Here is a 21,573-nt window from a genome sequence, read left to right as displayed (position 1 = left end):
AGGTACATTCATTTTGTGGCCCATAATTAGATCTGCCGGGAGAACTTGCCGCACAATTCAGCACTCCCTGCATGTCATGTTTTGAATTTTAAATCCAAACCAATCGCGTGTGCAAATTGTTTTGTAGATTTTTTTTCCTTTTTGGAAAAAGTGGATGAATTTGAAAGCCTTTTATCTCCATCCTTCACACCGCCATTACACGTGTGTAGGAGTGGGTATTTTGTTTGCCTTTCTTCCCCCCCCCCCACCTTGCCCTTTAGCTTGTAGTAATTAGCTGCCATGTACTGCGACAATGCTGTCTACTAACTAGACTTGGCAACAATACACATTCCATTAATTAAAACGGGACTCACGAATCAGCTCCTCATTAGTTGATTTCACAATAGGATGCTCTGGACTCAGGGCCTCATTATTCCAGCAGGTCACATGTTATCTGTGCTGGTGCTGAACATCATAAAGTCACCCGTCCTATCCCCCCCGCCTCCCAAATGGGAGGAGGCACCATTTTTCCAGATCCCTGATCCATTTTTATGTAGCAGCAGCAAAGAAGCATTTCATGTTCGACTCCTGCTCGCTGCTGTCACCCATTCCATCAACACCTTCACCTCAAAGTGGTAAACATGGGAAAACTTCCTGCTGCTTTTAACTACATGTGAGTTGAAGTGTGAACTTTAATGCTCGCCTTGACAGATATGCCGAGCGGGAGACCGACTGCTGACAAGTGAAGCATTGGACAGTCTAAGAGGGTTGATATGCCGCTGCACTTCTCTGACTGACAGCATCCACAGACATTTACACTGACTCAATGTTGCCCCCTGCTGATCATCACTTAATCTATTTAGGAACAGCATGTTAATTATCCAGATATTAATTAATGAATTAAACAGTCGGGAGGGGGGGGTGAAAGTATTTGAAGATAAAGAGAGGCCTTTACAAAAGGCTAACTTTGTGTTTTCATCTTTATTCGCGTCCCATCTCTTTGTGTTCTTCTGCAGCGTTAATCCCCCGTGAATAACAAATGCAAGTAGAGACTTTCATATATTACCTCTGAACAAACAAAAACAGTGCTACAAGAGAGGAGAGAAAAAGAAAAAGACATTTACACAGAAAGTCAGACGCACATCGAAACAGCAGGGGAGAAGTTTATGACAAGGTTATAAGACACCGGGGAGAAAGTGCGATGCAAGATGAAGTGAAATCTGCTCTGACAGAAATGTTAACCACAGCTGGAGGGGAGAGAAGGGTTCTGCGGCGCTCACCGTGAGAGCCAGAGCAGAAAGTATTGAATTGTGGCGGGCCAGACGTCAGGTCAGAGGAGAGCAGCAAAAAGCAGCAGACCTCCCGTGAAAGAAAAAAAAAGAAAAGTGAATATGGAGACGGGGTAAAGTGACGCGACATGGTGAGGCTAAGACACAGGTGGGGGGCTACGAGATGTCTGTCCTAAGCTTTGGACACTGATGACATCATCATCTATGGATGCTGTGAAAGAGCAGATAAGGGTAGGAAAGGCTGATTGCCTGGAGACAGCCTTGGGGTAAGAAACACTGTGGAGATCAAATACAAAGAAGTGCAGCTCATCTGAAGAATCAGACTTGATGTTTTTGGGATTGGAGGGGGATCAGTTCACCCTAATTAGACCAAAAGCATAACTGGACTTCAGTAGTACGTAGCTATGCAGGCAGTGTTTGTATTAAGAGTCGAGCTTTGGAGATCTCTTTCTTAAATGTCAATGAAATTCTGCTCCCAGACCCATTTTAATACAACATATGCTACATGTTTATGGCTTCCTGTTTTCTGCTCAGTATACTGACAACAAGTTTTTAGGAAATAATGCTCCAAAAGAAACCAAACCGAGCAATCATAACATAACAAAGCAAATGTTTTCCCCCCTTTGTTTTCGGGGGTGTTCCCGAGCCTCGATCCACAATTTTGTTTTAGTGTTTTGCAGCAGAGGTCTTACATTCATACTCTAAATCAGCCGTCCTCTTTTGTTTCTGCGGCAAGACTGCAGCAGCAATTTTAAAGCAGCAGTCAATGGGGGAAAAAAATAAAAAATCAAATTAAAATAGCTGTAATGGGGTGGTGTGGCAGAAATCTGAGCGACACTTTGGAGCGTAATAGCCACTGTGCCATCCATGATTAGACGAAACAAAATAAAATAAAATTGAGAAACATTCTTTTCTACTTAGCTTTTTAAAATGTCACTATCTGCTACAGTTCGAAGTCTTAATGAACATAATATTTCTGGGAATCCGGACAGAGCATTACACAAAACAAAAAGTGCAATAAAACTGAGTCACCTTGGGCTCTGGAAATGGTGATGATAGTTTAACAGCCTTGCCATAATGAAAGTAACTTCATAGAAGCCCTGAACAGATTTTTCAAAACAACCTGCATGGCCACATATTATTAAACCCCCAAAGCCTCAGTTGATTGATCGTTTGGGGTTGTATTTTTTTTCTTCATATAAGGTGCAAATCAAAAGAACATCCTTCAAGAGTCTGCACACCACTAGAAGTATAAAAAAATAAAAGTATTTGCTTTTATAATTTGGATGAACTGACCACTCAATTTGTGATATTTCCCGACAATGTGAATCATTTTCCTTCAATGAAATGAGGCACTGCTCGACAGACACCCACATTAACTAATGATAACCAACAGTATTATGGATGGTCCCTGAAAGTGTACACCTCGAAAACGCTCCCATTTAAAAGAGAAAAAAATCAAAACCTTCATATATTCACATAAACATACTCCACAGACACACAGGTACCAATATATCTGCTGCATGGTATATATGAGGTATAGTCTTTGTCTAATCTTCTACTGCATACAGTATGGTACATAAAGCCCAAACTCTCAACAGTGAAGTACGAGCACAGGAACGACCAACAGGAGCTTGAAATTCAGTCTTTCCACACATTTTTCATCCGCGAAGAGGAAGCTCAGGAAGAGGAAAAAGAAAGTCTCCTATCTACAAGGGGAAACAGTGGACAGGTAAACAGTCACCCAGTATGATTAATGATCGCACGGTTATCACATAGTGACCAAAGTGGGAATCGGGCAGCGTAAGGATTCGCAGCTTCTGTCTCCTGGTGAGTTGAGGGAAAAAAAAAAAAGACCTCACATTCTCTTTGCTGCAACTGAGACTGTCAACAAGGAGGGAAAAAAATGTCAGTCAACCTAAGGGTTCAAAATCAAAACACTGTCTGCATACGTGCGGGGAAAAAAAATTAAGAACCCATTTTCTAAATAAAGCTTTGCAAATTGCACTCTGATGTGGCACGCGTCCCGGGCTCTTTTTTTTGTTGTCATTTTGAATATTTACATTCAGTAGTTCAGTGCAGGATGGAGCAGAGATAGAAAAAGAAACTCCTTGTAAAGGAGAACCCTTCATTTTTTGACCACAGACACTGAACAGACACCCGGCTGAATCTGATGAGTGATTCTGGCCGTCTTTGTCATTTTGGAACAGCTAAAAGTTCACCCAGGTTCTGCTGCTCTTTGAGTCGTCTGCAGTAACGGCTGTCGGCTGCCCCCTGCTGTGCAGTCAGTCCTGTTACAGTGGACCCTACCTCTCCATGCTGTAGTGTTTCTGGTTCTACTTTAAAAAACAAAAAACAAAAAAACAGAGAGACCCAGACCCCTCCATTGCCAGCCCATGCTCAGCGTGGGAGCTGGTTGTTGGTCCGAGGAGTCTTAGAGGGTTTCTTTCGATCGGCACTGTTCTTATCGCAGCTTGAGCTTGAAGGCAGAGATCTCCATGGGATCGAGGGTAATGGTGGTGTTGTTGGCCAGAGGCGTGCCGGAGTGCATCAAAGTTAGTGACATGGGCTGAAGCAGCTGTAGGTCCAGGTTCTTGAACAGAGCCGACACACTCAGCTGCACAGGAAGAAAAAGGAGGTTCAGAGAAAAATACAGACAACAGGAGACTTCTTTTAAGCAAAAGCAACACAGCACAAGATGAACTGAAAAATCCATATCTACAGGAGGCTCATCAACAAAATTGACTAATTATCAGCAGTAAAAAGCGCTGCCAATAAAAAAAATTATTTGATCATTGTCAGTGTACTCACAATCAACGTGGATTCTGTCGCAAGGACTACTTTAATCAACAGATCCTTTGGCAGTCGAGTCAAAATTACTTCTTTTTAAATGTCATTAGGCAGGATAAAAAAAAAATTACATATGACAGAAATAACAATGCAGCAGAACTTAAATATGCTACAAAATAAACCTCCTATTATGCAAAAATGGTGAGTAGTTTTATCCTTTTCTCCGTGTGAGTTTCAACCCTGACCTGTCCCTGAGTGGTGGTGCAGTTGAATCCGAGGTTCTGAGCCTCGAAGCCGCAGTCCAGCGCGAGACGGTGAAGAATCAAAGCGGTGTATGGAGAGGGAGACTGGGGGTCCTGCTGCTCATATGCAAACACACGAAAACAAATCGAAGTATGAAATAAAGTTTCCACTTTGTGAAAATCGTGTTTGTTTTTTTAAATGTGCCTTTATACCTGGCTCTGGATGCTGCGGAGGTTCACCAGGTGGAGGTCGCAGGGGAGGATGGACTTGAGGGGAGCAAAGGTTTGCAGAGGAGGGATGCCGCGTCTTTTGGGCAGAACAGGCAAGGCCAGCACCTCATGGTTCAGCATGGCATTGGTCATGTGACTGAGTACAGATGGGAAGCTGGTTGTTGCACTGTCAGTCATCTGCAGGAGTGCAAAGTCAGATTTCAAAACAGTTGTGATAAATGACCGTGGAACTATTACAGCATCTTGAGTCACCTCTAGAGATGCTCTTGTGCCACTACGTGAGGGACGGGCTCTAATTACTCTGTCCGAGCAGGAGGCGTATTTCTAATTCTAGTCCAGACAGACACGGTGCTAATCACAACTTTATGATGTGAACATTTAAATCACGTGCATCATCTCTGGCAACACTTCGCCCCCGTATGATCGACAGGTTAGATGGAGAGCCCGATGATAAAACTGCAACCGATGCCTTCCATTCTCTGCCAATGTGCATTCATTTACTTGATAAATGATATCATTTGTTTCTTTCAGTCGGGCTGTCATAAAGATGAACTGGTTTGGCTACAACTATGAGGTGGAAGGAAGGGGGGAAAAAAAACTGGAGCTATGAGCCATAACTAAAGATACAGCTTTACCTCTTGAACTCGGTCACTCAGTAATGGAGAGAGAAAAGAACGTAACAAGGACGAGAATTTGGCAAAGAAGCCATCGTGCTGAAGGTAATGGAGTGAGGGGGGGAAAAAAAGAAGAAGAGAAGGGAAACAAAATTAGAGAGTGGAGAGGATAGCAAAAAGACAGATGGGCTGGTAATGAGTACTGGAAAACAATATGAGGAAAGGTGTTAACAGATAGCACAGACGGAAGAACAAATCAGACACTGCACCCGACAACCTTGCACAGTCTTCCAGTTCCTTGAGCCAGCTGTGGTGTGCTGGAAAGACCACCGCTGCTGTCATCTTACAGACCTTGTTACTGGCGGATCTCCTCTCCAGCAGCAGCCGGAAACGATTGGCCGTCTTCTTGTTGTCTTTCAAGCCCTGACCCAGCCCACGATTATCATCCTGCATCAGTCGTCGGTCCATAATCACTTCGAGCTGGCCTGAAGGGAGAGCGGACCAGAGACAACAGCTTGAATGCAAAGCCCACGTATTGAACTTTCAGGCTTGAGTCAATAGATGCAAACACTTTGAGCTATCTGTCATTTAGAAACATTAATGATGATAAAAGGATTAGCTCGGCACACAAACGTGCAGATTTAAACGGTTTCACTCTCTGAGAACCTCTTAAGGGAGAAGAGGGAGAGCTAAGTGCTTGAGTCCTAATGCACAGTAAACAAAGAAAAATACCACACGTTTCAAAGATAACTTCCATTAAAAGATTAAATGAAGAAAAATGGCACATTATTGAATAAAAAGTAACAGGATACAAACCACTCTCCAGGCTGCTGACACCCAGAGCCTGAGCCGTGTGCAGCGTGAGGCGGTAGTTGCCATCCTGGATGTACGCCTGGCTGGGCATAGGATAGAAGTTGGCTTGCAAGGGCAGCTTCAGGTAGTGTCGGCGAGGCTGCATCTAATAGAAAACAGATGCAACATTTCAAATAAATCTAAATACAAGTTGTTATTTCGCCTTTACTCATGATGATACTGACCTGGAAGCCATTGAGGTCTGTGTAGAAGACCTCTCCACTCTGGATGTCAGTGACCAGTCGTATGGCCAGCTCCTTATTGGTCTGATCTCTAATATCCACCATGGTGGTGATGTCTATTGATAAACCATCCACCCCTGAAAATGCAAAACAAGTCAGAGGAAGATGGAAATATGCACTAAAAACAAGACTAAATCATATCAGCTTCCTCACGCTTTAAAAAAAAAAAAAAAAAGAAAGAAAGTCAACGGACTCCAAAAAAAAAAATCTCATTAAATTCTAAATTGTCATTTTGTTAAACATATTGGCTGTTGTTGTATTCTACCATCTGGTGTCTTTAAACATAAAAAGCCTGGGCAAAGCCAATTTGAGCTCAATCCACCAAGCAGTTTTGAGTAGTTACTACCTGGCACATTGTAGATGCGGATGGTTTGTTGAAAGTGCTGGTAGTGTGCCACCACCTCAGAGAAAAGAGGCCCCTCAACAACTCGCACCACAGGTGGCTCTTTCTGGTGGTAAGGCTGAAAGAGTAAAAGGAAGACGAAACAGTGCTATTTCAGAATAATGTTCCTCAATGTAAAATTGCAGACTTTGAACTTTTCCTCATCTATAGTACATAATATCAAAAAACTCAGAGAATCTAGAGAAATCTCTGTGCGCAAGGGAGAAAACCAACCAATACTGGATTTGTGTGATCTTCAGGCCCTCAAGCAGCACTGCATTAAAAACAGGCACGATTCAGTCATTCAGTATGAGCTCAGGAACACTTCCAGAAATCGCTCTCTCTGAACACTTTTCCATCCACAAATACAGGTTCAAGTTTTATTGAATTTTATTTTATTTGTTGGGTTGTTACTCAAACAATGTATCACATGCTTTACTTGATTCCTTTCCAGAGAAGGTATTTGTTACACTACTTGTTAAATTACTTTCTTGTTATTCCATAAAATTACCTTGAATACATTGTCACGGTTGCCAGTTAACAACATAAACCTACAGACCACAGTTGCGCGCACACACACACACACACACACACACACACACACACACACACACACACACACACACACACACACACCAGTCCCTAATCCTGATGAGGACACACTTAAGATCTTTCTTTTAGTGTTTACATATGAAGACAAAGCTGACAACACAAAGCAAAGTCGAAAACCAGCACAAAGAGGCTGTAAAACGATCGCCAGTGTTTGTGGTGTAGAAACATGAGCATACAGGAACGGAGGCACCCACTTGACTGCCCTTTACTCTACCCTAACACTCTGGCTGCTGGGCTGGGGTCGGCATTCACTCAGCTTAAACATCACTCTGTGCTCTTGTATAGCTTTGTGTTAGCATGTTGTCTCTGAAGATGCTTGCAAAGACATGAAGTTGTGTTAGAATTATGCAGTTGTTTCTGCCCTGGAGGCAGTTTGCACTCTGGTCATTTTGTGCAATAAAAATAAAAGCCTTGTCCACATCTCCACACCTGAAAATCCAAACCTTTCACCACCTTTAAAGTTTTGGTGCATCATGAAATAAAAAGATAACATAAAGACGACCCAGAGTTGAGAAGCAAGAGTGGGACAACATTTATCTCCCAAATGTGCAGAAACTGGTCACCTTTGGTTCCCAGAAATTTATAGAGGGGAAGCTACACAATGGTAAACATGGCCCAACTGTTTTGAAGTGTGTAGCTGCCAAAATTAATTTAAAATAGGCCAATATGTCTTATGAAATAGTAAAATGTCTCACTTTAAACATGTGATATATATTCTATGTACTACTGTGAATAAATTATAGGTTTATGAGATTTGCAAATCGTTGTATTCTGTTTTGGAATTGGGGTTGCAGATACAGTACAGCAACTAAGCTCTCACTGTCTTTAAATCAAGCAAAAAACTAAGTCTGCCTGAATTCCTGCCCCGAGCTCCCTGGGACGACACTGTGACAGTATACACAGGGGAGTCTCGATCAAAGGCTTTAGAGAGACAAGTAAACATGTGACAGAGTCAAGTGAATACCTTTGCTTTTCCATCTGGCAGAAAGAGGTAAGCGCCACTCTTGTCTTTAGAGGGACGAGTGCCGTACACCATGAACTGCATCTGAACCTTCACTTCCTGAGGATCATCCTTGCGTTTGATACTCTGCAGATGAAAACGGAGCGCGAGCAGAAGGAGAAAAAAAACAATTAGAGAAGAGATTAAAGCTTCTCTCCGCAACAACAAGACATAGCATGTTCACTTTGATCAAATGGGAAGGATTTGTTTACAAATCAAACTCACGGCCTTTTCCTCCACCAGATCAAAGATGAAACAGATCAGTGAAACTTTAACAGATACAAAGTCAAACAGAAGTAAGAGGAGAGGAAATACAAACCTCCAGCAGGCCGGTGGTTCCGGAGAAGCCTAGCGTTAGAGACTGACTGCTGATGTAGAAGGTCTGAGAATCGGCTTGCTGAGAGCGGACAGGAAGCGGGTCCACAGCTCGGGCGGCAACACCCCGACCGGATAGCCTGAGCAGAGTGTCCGAACGTAGTGTCATGGGCGAGTCTGGAGAGTCATACAGATGGAAAACAGCCAGAGCGAGAGGCGGCAGACGAACCATGAATGTCGCCTGGATCAAGGATTGAGAAAAGATTTAATTTTAAATAATACACAAACAGCTTGTGTTTTAAAATGCTGGCTTCATTCTTTGTGTGACACAGGAATGCAAGCGTTGACCACAAGGCATTCATTAAAACTTAAAAGCATTTACATACCAGCAATAGTGCTATAATTAAAATGTTATGAGAGACTGTGTTGATTAAAGTGCTCAAAATGAAAATTCATTAGCTTCTGTTGGTGGAAAGCATTTTTTGGGAAAAAAAACAAATTAAAATTCAATTAACTTAAGATTTAATAGATGATTTGAGGCAGTTTATTTATTTATTTATGTAATTTTCAATAGCCGAAAAAGAACATCTGTCCTAGTAACAACTTGCAGGTAAATAGAGAAAAAGAAGGAAAACTTTTATTTAGAAGACTAGGTGCTTATAAAACACACATCATATACATTACATACAGTACATCCTCTTGGCTTTTCTCTAAAGCATCTTCCTCAAGACACAAACACAATGAGCAAAGCTGCACAAACCACCAACCTCATGAGTTTACCAAATGAGCTACAGCTGCCCCGATTCAATGACTCAGCATTTTGTGTCACAAAGACGACGGCGTGTGCAGAAACGTGGCATTTAAAATTTGCCTTTTGTTTTTGCTCATGTATGCATATTATATCTTGTGGAGTTTCATCCGCTGGCCAAGTTACCGTAATCACATGCAGAGAATTAAACTTGTCTAACACTGTAAAATCTATTGTGTAAGACTTATACTCACATAAAGGAACATATTCCCACTTTAAATGCACAAATGTCCCCCTCCTGTACGTTATCAGATAGTAATCTGATTTAACTTGGCAGCTTTTCAATGTCTTTATAGCTATTCTCTTTTCAGTTGAGCATAATGACTTCTTATTGTGTTTGTTCTGTGGCTCAACAGATTCACTGTGTACTGCTGTGCTATTGATATGCCAATATCACTATGCAGAAACCAGCATCCTAATGAAGTCAGTGCCGTACCTCAAACACCTCTGCACTCATCTGACTCGCAGAGCTCCACTGAGCACTCAGCTGTACCGGAAGCGTCTGTCCATCCTCAGTAAGCACCCGAACCCTGACTGTGTTAACCAACACGGTCACCGCGCATAGCCTCTCTCGCTCAACTGGGTTGAACATAACCAGGTACCTGATGGGGAGGAAAAAAAAAAGAAAAAAAAAGAAAAAGCAATTATGAGCACAGGATGGTGTAGGAGTAGGTGTAGGAGTAGGTGAAAGAGGAGGCGGGGGGGCGGGATGAAAGATGCAAGATGATGCAGATAATACCTTGGTCCTGCAGGGTCCAGCTCGATTAAAGTGCGCTGAGGCATAGAGTCTTGAGTAGCACGCCTGTCATCCTGTAGAAGGAAAATATGACACAGGAAGCACAGTGAATATTCAAGAACAAACAAATACGCAGGTCTGTTTGTTTTTTGTAGATGAAGTTTGCCATTACCGTCTCCAGAAAAGGCTCCGTCTGGTAAAAGCGATAAAACTCTTTGTTCTTCATCACCAGGAAATGAGCAGCATTAATGATCACTCTCTTCAGACCAATAAGTGACCGCAGTAATCTAGGTAGGATGAGACAGAATGAATGGCTAAGTGCTGCACTTAAAGGAGACAACTTATTATCTGCAACACATTTGTATCGAACAGGCCAGTCACAAGAGACTTAAGATTAAAAGCGAGATGGTAATCGTCCCAATTCCCTTCGTTTCTTACTTGGTGCCGTAGTCGATGACAACATTTTCTTTTGCTGTGCCAGTTATGGCGTCGTGATGCTGGAAGAGGCCGACCGAGCGCCTGGCATCCACTAGCAGGGAATAATCCGAAACCGGGTAACGCCCTTCCATGCCCGCATGCCTAGCATTTGCGACTGCCAGGCTGTAGAGGATCTCTGCCCCCCTGAAGGACAGTGACATAGTTATCACGAGGGAGACCCTTAAAGTACCTTTAGTCAGCTAAAGGTGCGTTCACATTATTTGACTACAGCAGTGGCCAGACTATAAGACCTCTACTGATTCATCACAAAAATTTCCACTTGGACTTTTGGTTTTTGCTGGTTTAGTGAATAGGGACAGTGATTGGTTGGAGAGCGAAAGGATTTTATACTGCATTTTGTTCTGCAGAGACAAATAGGTGCTCTGCAGGTTAATTTATATAGCAGAAGTTGAAGACCCTCAACACTGCATGCCACACCTTAATTTTGTTTGCAATGCAAAATAGTCCTTTCCCGAATTTGTCCACACAACAAGTAGAGCATAACCAACACATCCCCAAATCTGAAGTCAGCAATATTAGTGATTAAGTCTGCCTTACCTGAGATGGGACTCTATGATGCGGTCCATACTCTTGTAAAAGGGTCGGGAGGTAAAATAGCCAGTCCAGTAGTGGTCTTCACGGTCTGCGTAGGCAAAGAAATCTCCACTGAGCACCGGGTAGCCTGCCGGCCTGGATCCCTGGGCCACGCCGTTTGTTTTGTATACGGCGTTGAAGTAGTCGGTGAGAGTCCCAAATTGTGCCTGAGGAGCCGATTGACATGTACTTTAAAAAAAAATGGCTGCTTTCAAACACATCTGAACACAAGAAATAAAAAGCCTTTCATCATTAGGCATGTGCCTTTCATCTTACATGACATCTTCTGCACCAGACATCAAGTCGTGACAGATTCTTTGTTCTGTCAGCAAGTTAAAATACCACTGCATGATTCATTACCATGAGAAAGGTTGAATGCTGAACTACTTGGTACACCACACACTGAGATGGAAGGAGAAGATGAAACACAGGAGGGAAGGAAAAAAAAACATTTCGCTATAAGATTTGTGACAGTTGACAAATAAATTTCTCACTTGTACATGCATCTCAGGGTGAGAATTCATGTAGTCAAACAGCTTCTGGTAGTTGATATACTGCTGATCCCACTCAAGGGCTTTATCGTAGCGGAAGTCATCCCCCAGAGGAACAAGGAGCACCTTACTGCGGTACAGTTTCGATTTTTTACGGTACTGATCCAGGAGCAGCTGTGCCCTGATTGAGAAAAAAGGAGGCAGAGGGGACACTTAGGACATATTTCTTGGCATCCAAGCTGCTATGCTTTGCATAAGACAGTTTTCTAGGAAATCACTATGACCTTGGAAAGAGGAAAGAGGGTAGAGGAAAGATGATCAAATTACCCCTGGAGGTATTCTCCACAGAAACACCTCTCTGAAAAAAATCTTTAGGTCCTTGAAAGGCTGCTTAATGTTACTGCAAGAGCATCAGTACTCCATGTCCCAGATTTGCTAAAGGTGGAGAGCGAAAGGAGCAACAGACACAGCATGGAGAATAATTTTTACTCTTTGCCTTATTGCATATGGATTTTTTGTTCCTGTCAGGCTGAAAAAATTGAAGAGGAACTTATTTAAATAACTCAGGCAAGATGATTATTTCTAATTGTACTAGTATTTAATGTAAGAGCTGGCTGGCTGTCACGTTCCCTTCTTTAACTTTAATCAATAAATGAATAAGTGCTTCTTTTAACTGAGATGGGAAAGCTGCAGTCATTTCATTTATGCCTAGTTAGTCAGGTTCAGGCAGTCAATAATGGTATGTTCCTCTATACATTCGGGTGGTCAGTTTTTAGATTTATATAGTTAATACAGTGTGTGTACAAAAAATGTTTTGGGGTTGTTTTTTTCTTTTTTCTTTTTTATCTCTGGATGACTCTGTTTTCTGACTTATCAGGATTCATCCAGCAAACAGCTATCAGCACTTCCAAGGCCACACCTGGTCCAACTCAATATCTGACCTAAGATTTTGCCCTAATGTGTCATAACATATGAACTCTCATTCCGCTGTCATTCCTTGGTCTGAACTGCCCAGCTGTTCCCTGAGAGAAACATATGTGACACAGCACGATAAACGCCAGCCAAAGACGCAGATTGAGGAGCCCAGCTGTGACCAGGGCCAGTCAGCCAGTGAAATCTGCCCCATTGGATTTCTATCTTTAACCTGTTGTGATAATGCTGTGTGGATTGTGATTGAATGAGTTGTAAACCCAGTTTCAATCATTTACAAATGTGCTACAAATGAATATTTATCAATTTCTATCTTTACTAAACCACAATAATTAAAAGGAATTAAGTCTGTTTTAACATGTTAATCTAGAGGTTTTAAAATTAAAAACATTTTTTAAACTGGACTTTTGTTGTGTGGCGCATCAAATGAAATGACTCGTTTTTAAAGTTTAAAACTTTTCACTGTACTCTGCGCTTTTTGTACAGCTTAGTAAATCTGGCCCCATGTCTGGTTCCCTCTGTTCATCCACCCTCTCTGACTATTGTTACTGGCAGAACTTCAAGCTGAGTTTATTTTTAAAGGGACCATTAAAGAAAATACAGTTGCAACAACAGCGAAACAACCTGGGCTGTGTGTTGCTGGGCTAAAAAGCAGCACAATGTCAAAAGTTACATATTATACTGTTTTTTGCATAACATGCAAAAACCAAGCATTTTAGTCTACTCCAATTTTTTTTCTGTGAAGGTCAGAACAAAATACTGAGCAGAGTATGTTAGAGCTGTATTTTACAGCTGTCATGACCAGTCTTGGTCAAGTTACTTGAAAACAGTAATCAGTTACTAATTACTGATTATTTCTAATTAGTTACTTATTAGTTACCTGAATATGTAATAAAGCAATAGACCATTCAGCCCAATTCTATTTTTTCTGCATAATCCATCATATAAAATTGAATCAAATGGAAAAAGTCTATTTAAAAATTGTTTTATTAGTTTTAATCTTTTAACTTGATGCACAGTGCATCAAGCAAAAATGAAATTATATTCAACAGTGTTTGACTTGAAGAAATTTGTTTTAACATTTATCAAAACTTCAAACTTAAAGTAATGTCAGTACTGTTGCTGCCATGGACGTCACACGCTCGAACGTCATTGTCATGAGACACTCGCACAAACAAAAATCACAGTTTAGTAATGCAGTAATGCAGCGTGCTTACAGGAAAGTAAAAGTAATCCAATTACTTTTTTGCAACAGTAATCCCTTACTTTACTCATTACTTGAAAACAGTAATCAGATTACAGTAACGTGTTACTGCCCATATATGGTCATGACCCACCCATATATTCTGCAAATCTCTGTCCATCTGTATACTGAGCCATTAAATAACAGCTATGTTCATTGTTGATTATTCTGCTAATACATCACTTGTCTCGTCTACAGGTCGAACACAGAAAAAAATTAAGCATAAAATCTTTTGCTCCACGGTGAGCAAAAGTGATCCACAAAGTGAAGACTTACCTCTCTGCTACGTTGGCTTCCACAATAGTTTTTGGTGGCACTTTCCAGGGACAGTTTATCCTTCCGCCTGGTAACCTCTTGAAGTCAAACTGGCAGCAGATCTTTGGATCAGGTCCACAGGTGTGAGGTACATCGTAGCTATAAAAGGGCATCATGTGGCAAAACATGTCTGTGTTTGACCCCATGTCTGTTAGGGTGGCAAAGTAAAGACAACAAAGCACTAGCATGAGAAACACTGACAGAAAGAGCACATTTTGCTCTGAGAGCTTGTAGAACTACTACCAGTTTAATTTTCAAAACTTAGCACTGGTTAAACACTGGACAGTATTTAATTACAGAGCAAATCTCCCTAAATAGTGACAGTAACATATTGATATTATCTGGCATATCCAATTTTTCAAATTAAAATCTAATGAACAGTAAATCTTTGGCAGACATCCAGTTTAATCAGAAAAAATAATGACAGCAGCTCTTCTGAGGCCATTTTCTACTGTTTGTCCTTCCAAAAATTCCTCTTTCAAATGCCATAGCGAGTGCCATGACTCATTCGGCAATGAGCTTAACAAAGATAAGCACATGAATCAGATGACATCAGCTGTTATGGTCCACTCACCCCAGGCCTGCCTCCACATAAACTCCAGATTTCGGGTGGAGGCAAAATGTTTTTTAATGGAGTAGTGGATCCTCTGGATGAGCATGCTGGTCAGGTTGGCCCTCTTCAGTAGATAGGGCATAGTAGCACTGTGACCAAACGGGTCTACAGCCCACCCGCTGCGAGGAGTTATACCTATGATAGCAAGCAAGAAGCAAAGTATTTCAGGTTTATGCTTGGATAAAAGAGGAATACATCTTTTAGGAAATCACTCTTCTCAGTGGGATGCAGTGAAAGTAGCACAAAGCATCTGAGCACCCACTGAGTGAGAGGCTACATCTGCTGCATGTAGGATGATGAGCTAGGATTTCAATACTAAGCAGTGTGAGGAGTGATATAATTTTAAATTTTTACTAGAATGAAGGCAAAAGCCCTTACATTTCAGAGACAGTATGACACTTTTTGAACTTTACCTCAACATTAGTCTGAATATAAATGATATTCGCTGAACAATAATAATAATAATGATAATATGTCTTGGAGGATTGTTTACCTAGATTACTCTCCAGCCACTGATGCCCTTCAATGAGCTGGTCTATCATGGCAAAGTAGTGAGCATTGGCTTCATCCGTCATCACCCAGCCTCCTGTCACAATCTCTAGCTGTCCTCCGAGGATCAGTCTGTTAAAAAGAAAGGATTAAGACAGCAAGGTGAGGATAATCCAGCCCTAAAGAAGGAGAGTCACATTAAGGAGATAATAAGCTATTTTTAAGATTTCACAGTCTAACATATTGTACTTAGGGCCAGTCTAGATCAAAGAAATCTCACTGAATTCTCTGTTTTTGAGTAAAAATAAAAGGCAAAGCTGTGTGCTTCACAAAGCTATGACTAACTTGCGCATTGCCTCCTGTTTGTGTACATCTGCAGTCTCCCACCACTTGGAGAAGAATGAAATCTCAGACCAGATGAACTTCCTGCGAGGATCCTCAGCCAGCTTCACCACCATGTTGTTTAAAATATGTTGCGTCTGGTCTGTGAAATACTTGTCAAAAGTCTTGACCCAACCTAACAACACAAGAGGACAAATCTGAACAATCTGCACAGCCACTGGCAAACATTCATACAAATTACACTGTGAAATAATTCACTCCCACCCGCGCTTATCCAAACAGAGCTGATACAAAGCCGTGAAGAAAGCGCACGCAAAGGGACTCAGTGTTGGGGTGTCATGGATCAAAAATAAAACTTATGTTTTATTCAACTAGAGCTGTTCCACTCTACAACCTTTTTTGTAAAGTGGTTTCTAAGAAAAGTGACTAAAAAGCACCCTCTTTGCATTTTAAATGTGCAATAGTATACAGCAGCCCACAAAGCTCCTCTAGGATATCTATTTTAGTAATCTAATATGTTTTATAGCGACTAAAGTTCCACATCATTTGGGAAATATGCAGAATCAGAAGAAATACATTAGAGGTTAAGAGAAACATCCCTAGTTGATTGCTTACATTAAGACAATTATTTTTTTGCATGAAAGGTTTTCTGAAATTTCTATGTTTAACTATGCGATACCTATCAAGCTACGTGCCAATTTGCATACAGAAGAGAAGTGAAATGTAAATATTGGAAACAGTCAGCTTCAATACTTTGTGTAATTATTTTTGATCACATATTAGAATCTAAAGGTCTTTTACACTTAAAAGGCTTTTTTAAAGGAGGTGATCTGAAATTAAGATCATAAATCAGAAAGTACTGGAGAAAAAAAAAGCACTGTCAATTTTGTGACACAAACAAAATATTTTAGAGAGGAAATGTTCTCTGACAAAGACCCTGGATGACATATGAACCTTTAAAATATGGAGAGGAATAAAACTGTAAAGTCTGGCATATGTAAGGGCTACTGAAGTGGAGTATGACCAAAGCAATGACCTTTAAAGCTACACACTGTAAAATTTCAAACATTTACTGGGAACTAGTATTTCAAATAGCAGATATCACTATAAAATTTCCATTTATCTACTGACATTAGGGCAGTTATTTTGTTGTATTACAACTTTTCTAAAATGTCATTTTGCAAATTAGGTACTATTCTATTCAGTATGCATTAATTTCCATAAATCAGCAATAGACAAAGTGTTGAAGAATAAACACGTTTAGTGTTGTGGAAAGCAAACGAACACTGTTGTATTCTTTTGTTCACATTATTACCTTAAACTCTGGATTTTTCAAAGTGTAGGACCCTATCCGCTGGTTGACCTCGAGCGCAACAAAAGAGTGCACTGCCTTCCTTCCTACTTTCTCCACTACTTTTAATTTAATTAATCCACGGCTCATTTCATACCATGACTCCCTTCAGATTCAACTTTTCCATCCTAGTCATCACAGCAGACTAAACCTTCTTTTTATATATTCCTGGTTTCAAAAAGAACACCTCCGTAATAATTTAAAAAAAAGCTTTAACCTAGCACAAAGTGACAACTTCCAAGAAAATCATGTGCTGCCTCCTGCATTCTCACTACAGGAATCTCCCTCACCAAGTGAAGCACAATATTCCCCGTTGTGCAAATGCGTTTGAAGTCTACTCCTTGCTGTGTGCTCCATGTGAAAAAGGATAACTGTAGAAAAAATCCCAACCTGACTCTTACAAAACTGTCCAAAGTTCATTTGTGAAGCTTAAACAGCTTAAGCGGTTCGATATGTGCCTTTTACTCGCTCTCTAATTTGGCAATCAGTCATCAAAACCTTCACAAACTCCATTTTACACTCTTAATATCAGTTCTCTGCTTTAAGAGAATTCAGATAAGATCTGCTTTCATGTCTCTTCGTTAAGAGCTGAGATTATTTCAGTTACTAAATCACCAGTCTAGTTGCATACAACAAATGCTTAGAACTTTTCAGCAAATATAAATAATGCAATTCAGAATGAAACCTATTCCCACTGCTGATGGACAAAATTTGCAGGTCTTTCCGGCCTGTCAACATATCAATAACTGTCAAGTTATCAAGCATGTGGCACAGGCGGGTAAACAAACTTAATGGAAATGTCAGTCTAAAATATAATCTCAGCCAATCCCATCTATAAATTGTTCCGGTTTTCCATTGCCAATATCTTCCTAATTCCATTGTTTGTTGCTAAGCCGTCAATCATGTCAGCATTATGCTAATAATAATGAGAACAAATGAATCCAATATTGAATGAATTTTGCATCCCTACAAACTAGCCTCCCACTCAGTTAAGTCCTAAAGTACTAAACTATTGAAACAAACTGCTCAGACGTCTTTTAGACTGTCTCACAAAAAGCAATCTGATGCAACCAACTTTTAAAGAAGCGCTCGGTCATGTTCAGCAAAGTTTACGTAACTCACCTGGATCGTTGTGTGAGTGAGGGACCACAAATACTTGCAGTGGTTCGTTATCCCACTCATTAGGTTCATAAGTGATGTCAAAGCCCTGCTTCCACACACCACCATCAGGGTTGTCAAATTTGAGGAGGGAGTACACATCCAGCATCTAAAATAAAACAATTATCGCTCACTGGTAAGACCCCGAAAATATTCGTCGAGTTTTTATTTTTTTTGTTTTTTTTACAGTAGCTACAACAACACAAAAGGCCTGGCCAACCTGGACGTCTGGTTGATCTCTATTGCCTACAGCAAACTGACAATCCTGCGGCTTAACAGCAAGGAAAGTGGGACGACCATCGAAGGGTAGGACCCAGGAACCGTTGGCACTTCTGAATGGCAGGTGGCCACTGGGAGAGACAGCTCCTGTGTCTGTGAGCTCCATCACAGAATCCTTTATGTGGCTGATGATTTGATGGTTTTCCTCCAGGAGCTGCTCCAGCTGCTCAATCCTGTTCTGCAGGACTGAAATTTGGCTCTAAAAACAGACACAAAAATATGGATTAACACAAGAGATCAAACTAACATTCTTCTGCTCTGTTAGTGTAGTCAAGTTATGGCTTTAAGATTAAAAAGCAGATAATTTAGGAAAGGCAACAAAGGAGTGTAGGACATTTAAAATATATAAATCAGTAAATAACTACAGTATAACAAATGCATGATTGGAGGTGTCCATTTATAGGTAAATAAAAAAAAGAAAACAGGGTGAAACATATATTCAGACTAATTAGCAGTCAGGCTTTAAAAGCAGGAATGTTTCTTATCATGACTTAAGCCTGGTAGTACATCACTGGAAAAAAACAGTAAAATAAAATCAGGACAAATGTGCTATATTAAAAGCTGCAGAAAGGGTAATTACTCTTACCCGTGGAAAGTTCCCGCCGCTCTGTCGCCGTGCAGGGTCATGTTGGACGCGATCCAACATCAGATAAAGTGAGAACACAGCCACACAGAATATGGCCCCTCCACACACCGTCACCTGTTTCCTCAGCTTCATCCTCCTCTGAAGCGATATTCTTTCCAGGCTTTCAATTTTAAAAAAAAAAATTACCTTGACTGAAGTTTAGTTTTTTTCAGTACAGAGGAAAAGGTCCAGAAAATTGGAATGCAATCATTTACAATAGAAAAGATAAGGAAGAAAAAAAAAAGGTGGAAAATAACCACCTAGACCAGTATTAATGGTTCAGTTCCACTCCTGTGATGCCTCCAGCCTCCACTCACCATGCTGGAGACCACAGTGAAGAGGTTACAGCAGCAGTAGCAGTGGACAAGGGTACTAAATTAGTAATAGCTGGCAAGAAGTCTGACAGCTCTGGCCAAACCACAGCCACCGGTGGTCTCCTTCAAAGTGGCCCTTGTGCTCAACCATCCAAATCAATGAGATTGCAGGAAAAGAGAAAAAAAAAGTGATACGCAGAAGCGGCTCAGACAGGGAACCTAGTGTACCCACAGCATGATGCGTGTTGCTGTGGGCCTGCTCTCTTGGTCCAGTCCCTTTTCCACGGCAGAGTCTAATCCACTACAGTTAGAGTCCCCTTTTTCTCAGTTGGCCCCAAGGGTCATAACAGTTTGCACACTAGGCAGTGAAAGTGTAAAAGAGCAGGCTGTGGAAAAAAAGACCAACTTGGCTCTGAGCAGCAACTTTGTTTTTTTCTGGGGTTTTTTTGTTTTTGTTTTTGTTTTTAATCAAGCCCAAACTGTTCCCAAAGCAGCTCCAGGAATTACAATGAGACAAATGTCATTCCTCTCTCAGCAGCAGAGTCACTGCATATCCACTGTGGCAGCATGGACAGCAAGTCTGTCCTTGATCACAAGCGCCAAGTTGAAATCACATTAGAGGGTCTTCTTCAGCTGTTAGGGAAATTTTAGATTAATAAAACTTATAAAATAGACATTTAGCCAAACTTTTTAAGAGACAGGGTGTCACTGAGCAAAAGAAGCACTAGTAAAGAGGTCTTTGTTAGAAGATATTTCTTTCTGGATCTGACAAGTAAAGCTGACAAAGGGAGAGAAAATCCATCCAAATGGAAAGCCCCAGGTTTCCTTACAGCGGTAATGGGTGTTGCTTTCCTCTGTGCAAATCCACGATCATAATCCGGTCCCTTTGCACGCTGGGACTATTTTAGAATTAGCGCAAGGACTTTGGATAATGACCTGGCACTTTTATTTGCTAAGACTGACTGAAAAACAAGAAAGAAGATTCTTCCTTAGACTATCTGGGCCAGAGTACATCCCACATGAAAGGGTTTATTTATTGGGATGCCCGACGGACCTTACCACAGTCCCTCGTTCATGTGACAATGTGTAAATGCAGAGCTGATCCTAAGGCTGTTCAGATGATGGCATATAAAGAGTTAGCTTCTAGAGAAGCCATCACAGTCTATGCGTGTATGTACATGTAAATTATCAAATCCTCCCTAAATTGCACGTTTCGTGTTACTGACTGAGGGTTGACGCGTGTGATAAGGTTTAACTTCAAAGACTTTTGCTATCCCCGGGCAGCTAGCCAAAAGACACTTGGTTGCTTTAAACTTAAGCGCACTGAAATATTTGCAAACGGACATTATTTCCCACAAGCTCAGACACACAACAGCAGATTATTGCAAACAGGTCTTTAAGGTTTTAGCCATATTAACGGAGACTGTCAAACTTTAATTATCATACTTACTGCCTAACGTTACAAATTACGAATAAAAAAAGCTAGCGCTAGCTGTCAAATGTACCATCAAGTTACGTCTATTGGCAGCTCTGCGAACTCGATTCAAGAGTCGGACAACGTTAGTATGAGAACTGCAAAGGAAGGTACTGATAAATTTGGATAAACAGCTGTCACATCTGTCGTTTTGTTCCGCTGAACATTTATGTCGGTGATTACGGGCGATAGCAAGTATTGACTGATAACATTAAGACAATACGTGGCTGATATTTCCCTGCTAACCGCTTACTTTTGTCCTAAACCTCGACTACCGTTTGCGTACGACCTTGGCACCTTGTCTCATAATGATAAAATCTGACGTTACCCATGAAAGGAGAGTATTCCGGAAGAGTGTAAAGCCCAGCAGTGTACGTGGATTTAGCTGCAGGCTGACAGATTACCTGAACTAGCTTAGCAGCTAGCGCCGCTGAGCAGCTGCTGCAAAGGCTGATGGGAGGAAAGGGGGTGTGTGCTGCTGACTGACCAGCATCTTCGGTAAAATAAACATTTAGAAAGTAGCTTTTTCTATTAAAAAAAAATAATCCATCTATTTATCCATACTCTTCCGCTTATCCTTGTCCACATGAATTAAAAATATTTTTTAAATTTTATACTGTTGTACAGGTACAATTTTTTGAAGGCTTTGTGCTAATTTGACCTGTTATCTATTTAGCCGTATCTACTGAAATTAGATCCACCAGTGAGGGTCGAAATCAAAGAAAATTTTAATTTTAGTGAATCTTGAAACTGTCAAACTATACTGAAACTGAATTTTAACGGTAC

General features: G+C 41.0%; 1 protein-coding gene across 4 annotated transcripts; it reads right to left on the bottom strand.

The window, feature by feature from the left end:
- Positions 1–941: 941 nt before the first annotated feature.
- man2a2 (mannosidase, alpha, class 2A, member 2) lies at positions 942–21,264 on the bottom strand. 4 transcript variants are annotated; one of them, XM_005470967.4, is made up of 23 exons: positions 21,192–21,264; positions 18,961–19,946; positions 18,316–18,573; positions 18,060–18,204; positions 15,590–15,761; positions 15,249–15,376; positions 14,717–14,890; positions 14,104–14,290; positions 11,658–11,835; positions 11,128–11,330; positions 10,531–10,713; positions 10,265–10,379; positions 10,096–10,166; positions 9,793–9,958; positions 8,553–8,789; positions 8,198–8,320; positions 6,586–6,700; positions 6,183–6,316; positions 5,962–6,103; positions 5,497–5,630; positions 4,514–4,708; positions 4,304–4,417; positions 942–3,885 (listed from the first exon to the last, which is right to left on the bottom strand). In XM_005470967.4, exons 2-23 carry the CDS (start codon positions 19,090–19,092, stop codon positions 3,733–3,735), a joined length of 3,459 nt encoding a protein of 1,152 aa, XP_005471024.1. In that variant the 5' UTR covers positions 19,093–19,946; positions 21,192–21,264; the 3' UTR covers positions 942–3,732. The 4 variants fall into 4 exon arrangements, with proteins under 4 accessions (XP_005471024.1, XP_019217498.1, XP_005471025.1 ...); XM_019361953.2 differs by having other exon boundaries at positions 21,116–21,260; XM_005470968.4 differs by having other exon boundaries at positions 18,961–19,120; positions 21,116–21,237.
- Between the last annotated feature and the right edge of the window lie 309 nt (positions 21,265–21,573).

Source organism: Oreochromis niloticus, linkage group LG7 (genome assembly GCF_001858045.2).
Source record: "Oreochromis niloticus isolate F11D_XX linkage group LG7, O_niloticus_UMD_NMBU, whole genome shotgun sequence".
Classification (NCBI taxonomy): domain Eukaryota; kingdom Metazoa; phylum Chordata; class Actinopteri; order Cichliformes; family Cichlidae; genus Oreochromis; species Oreochromis niloticus.
This window is presented reverse-complemented; position numbering and strand designations above follow the sequence as displayed.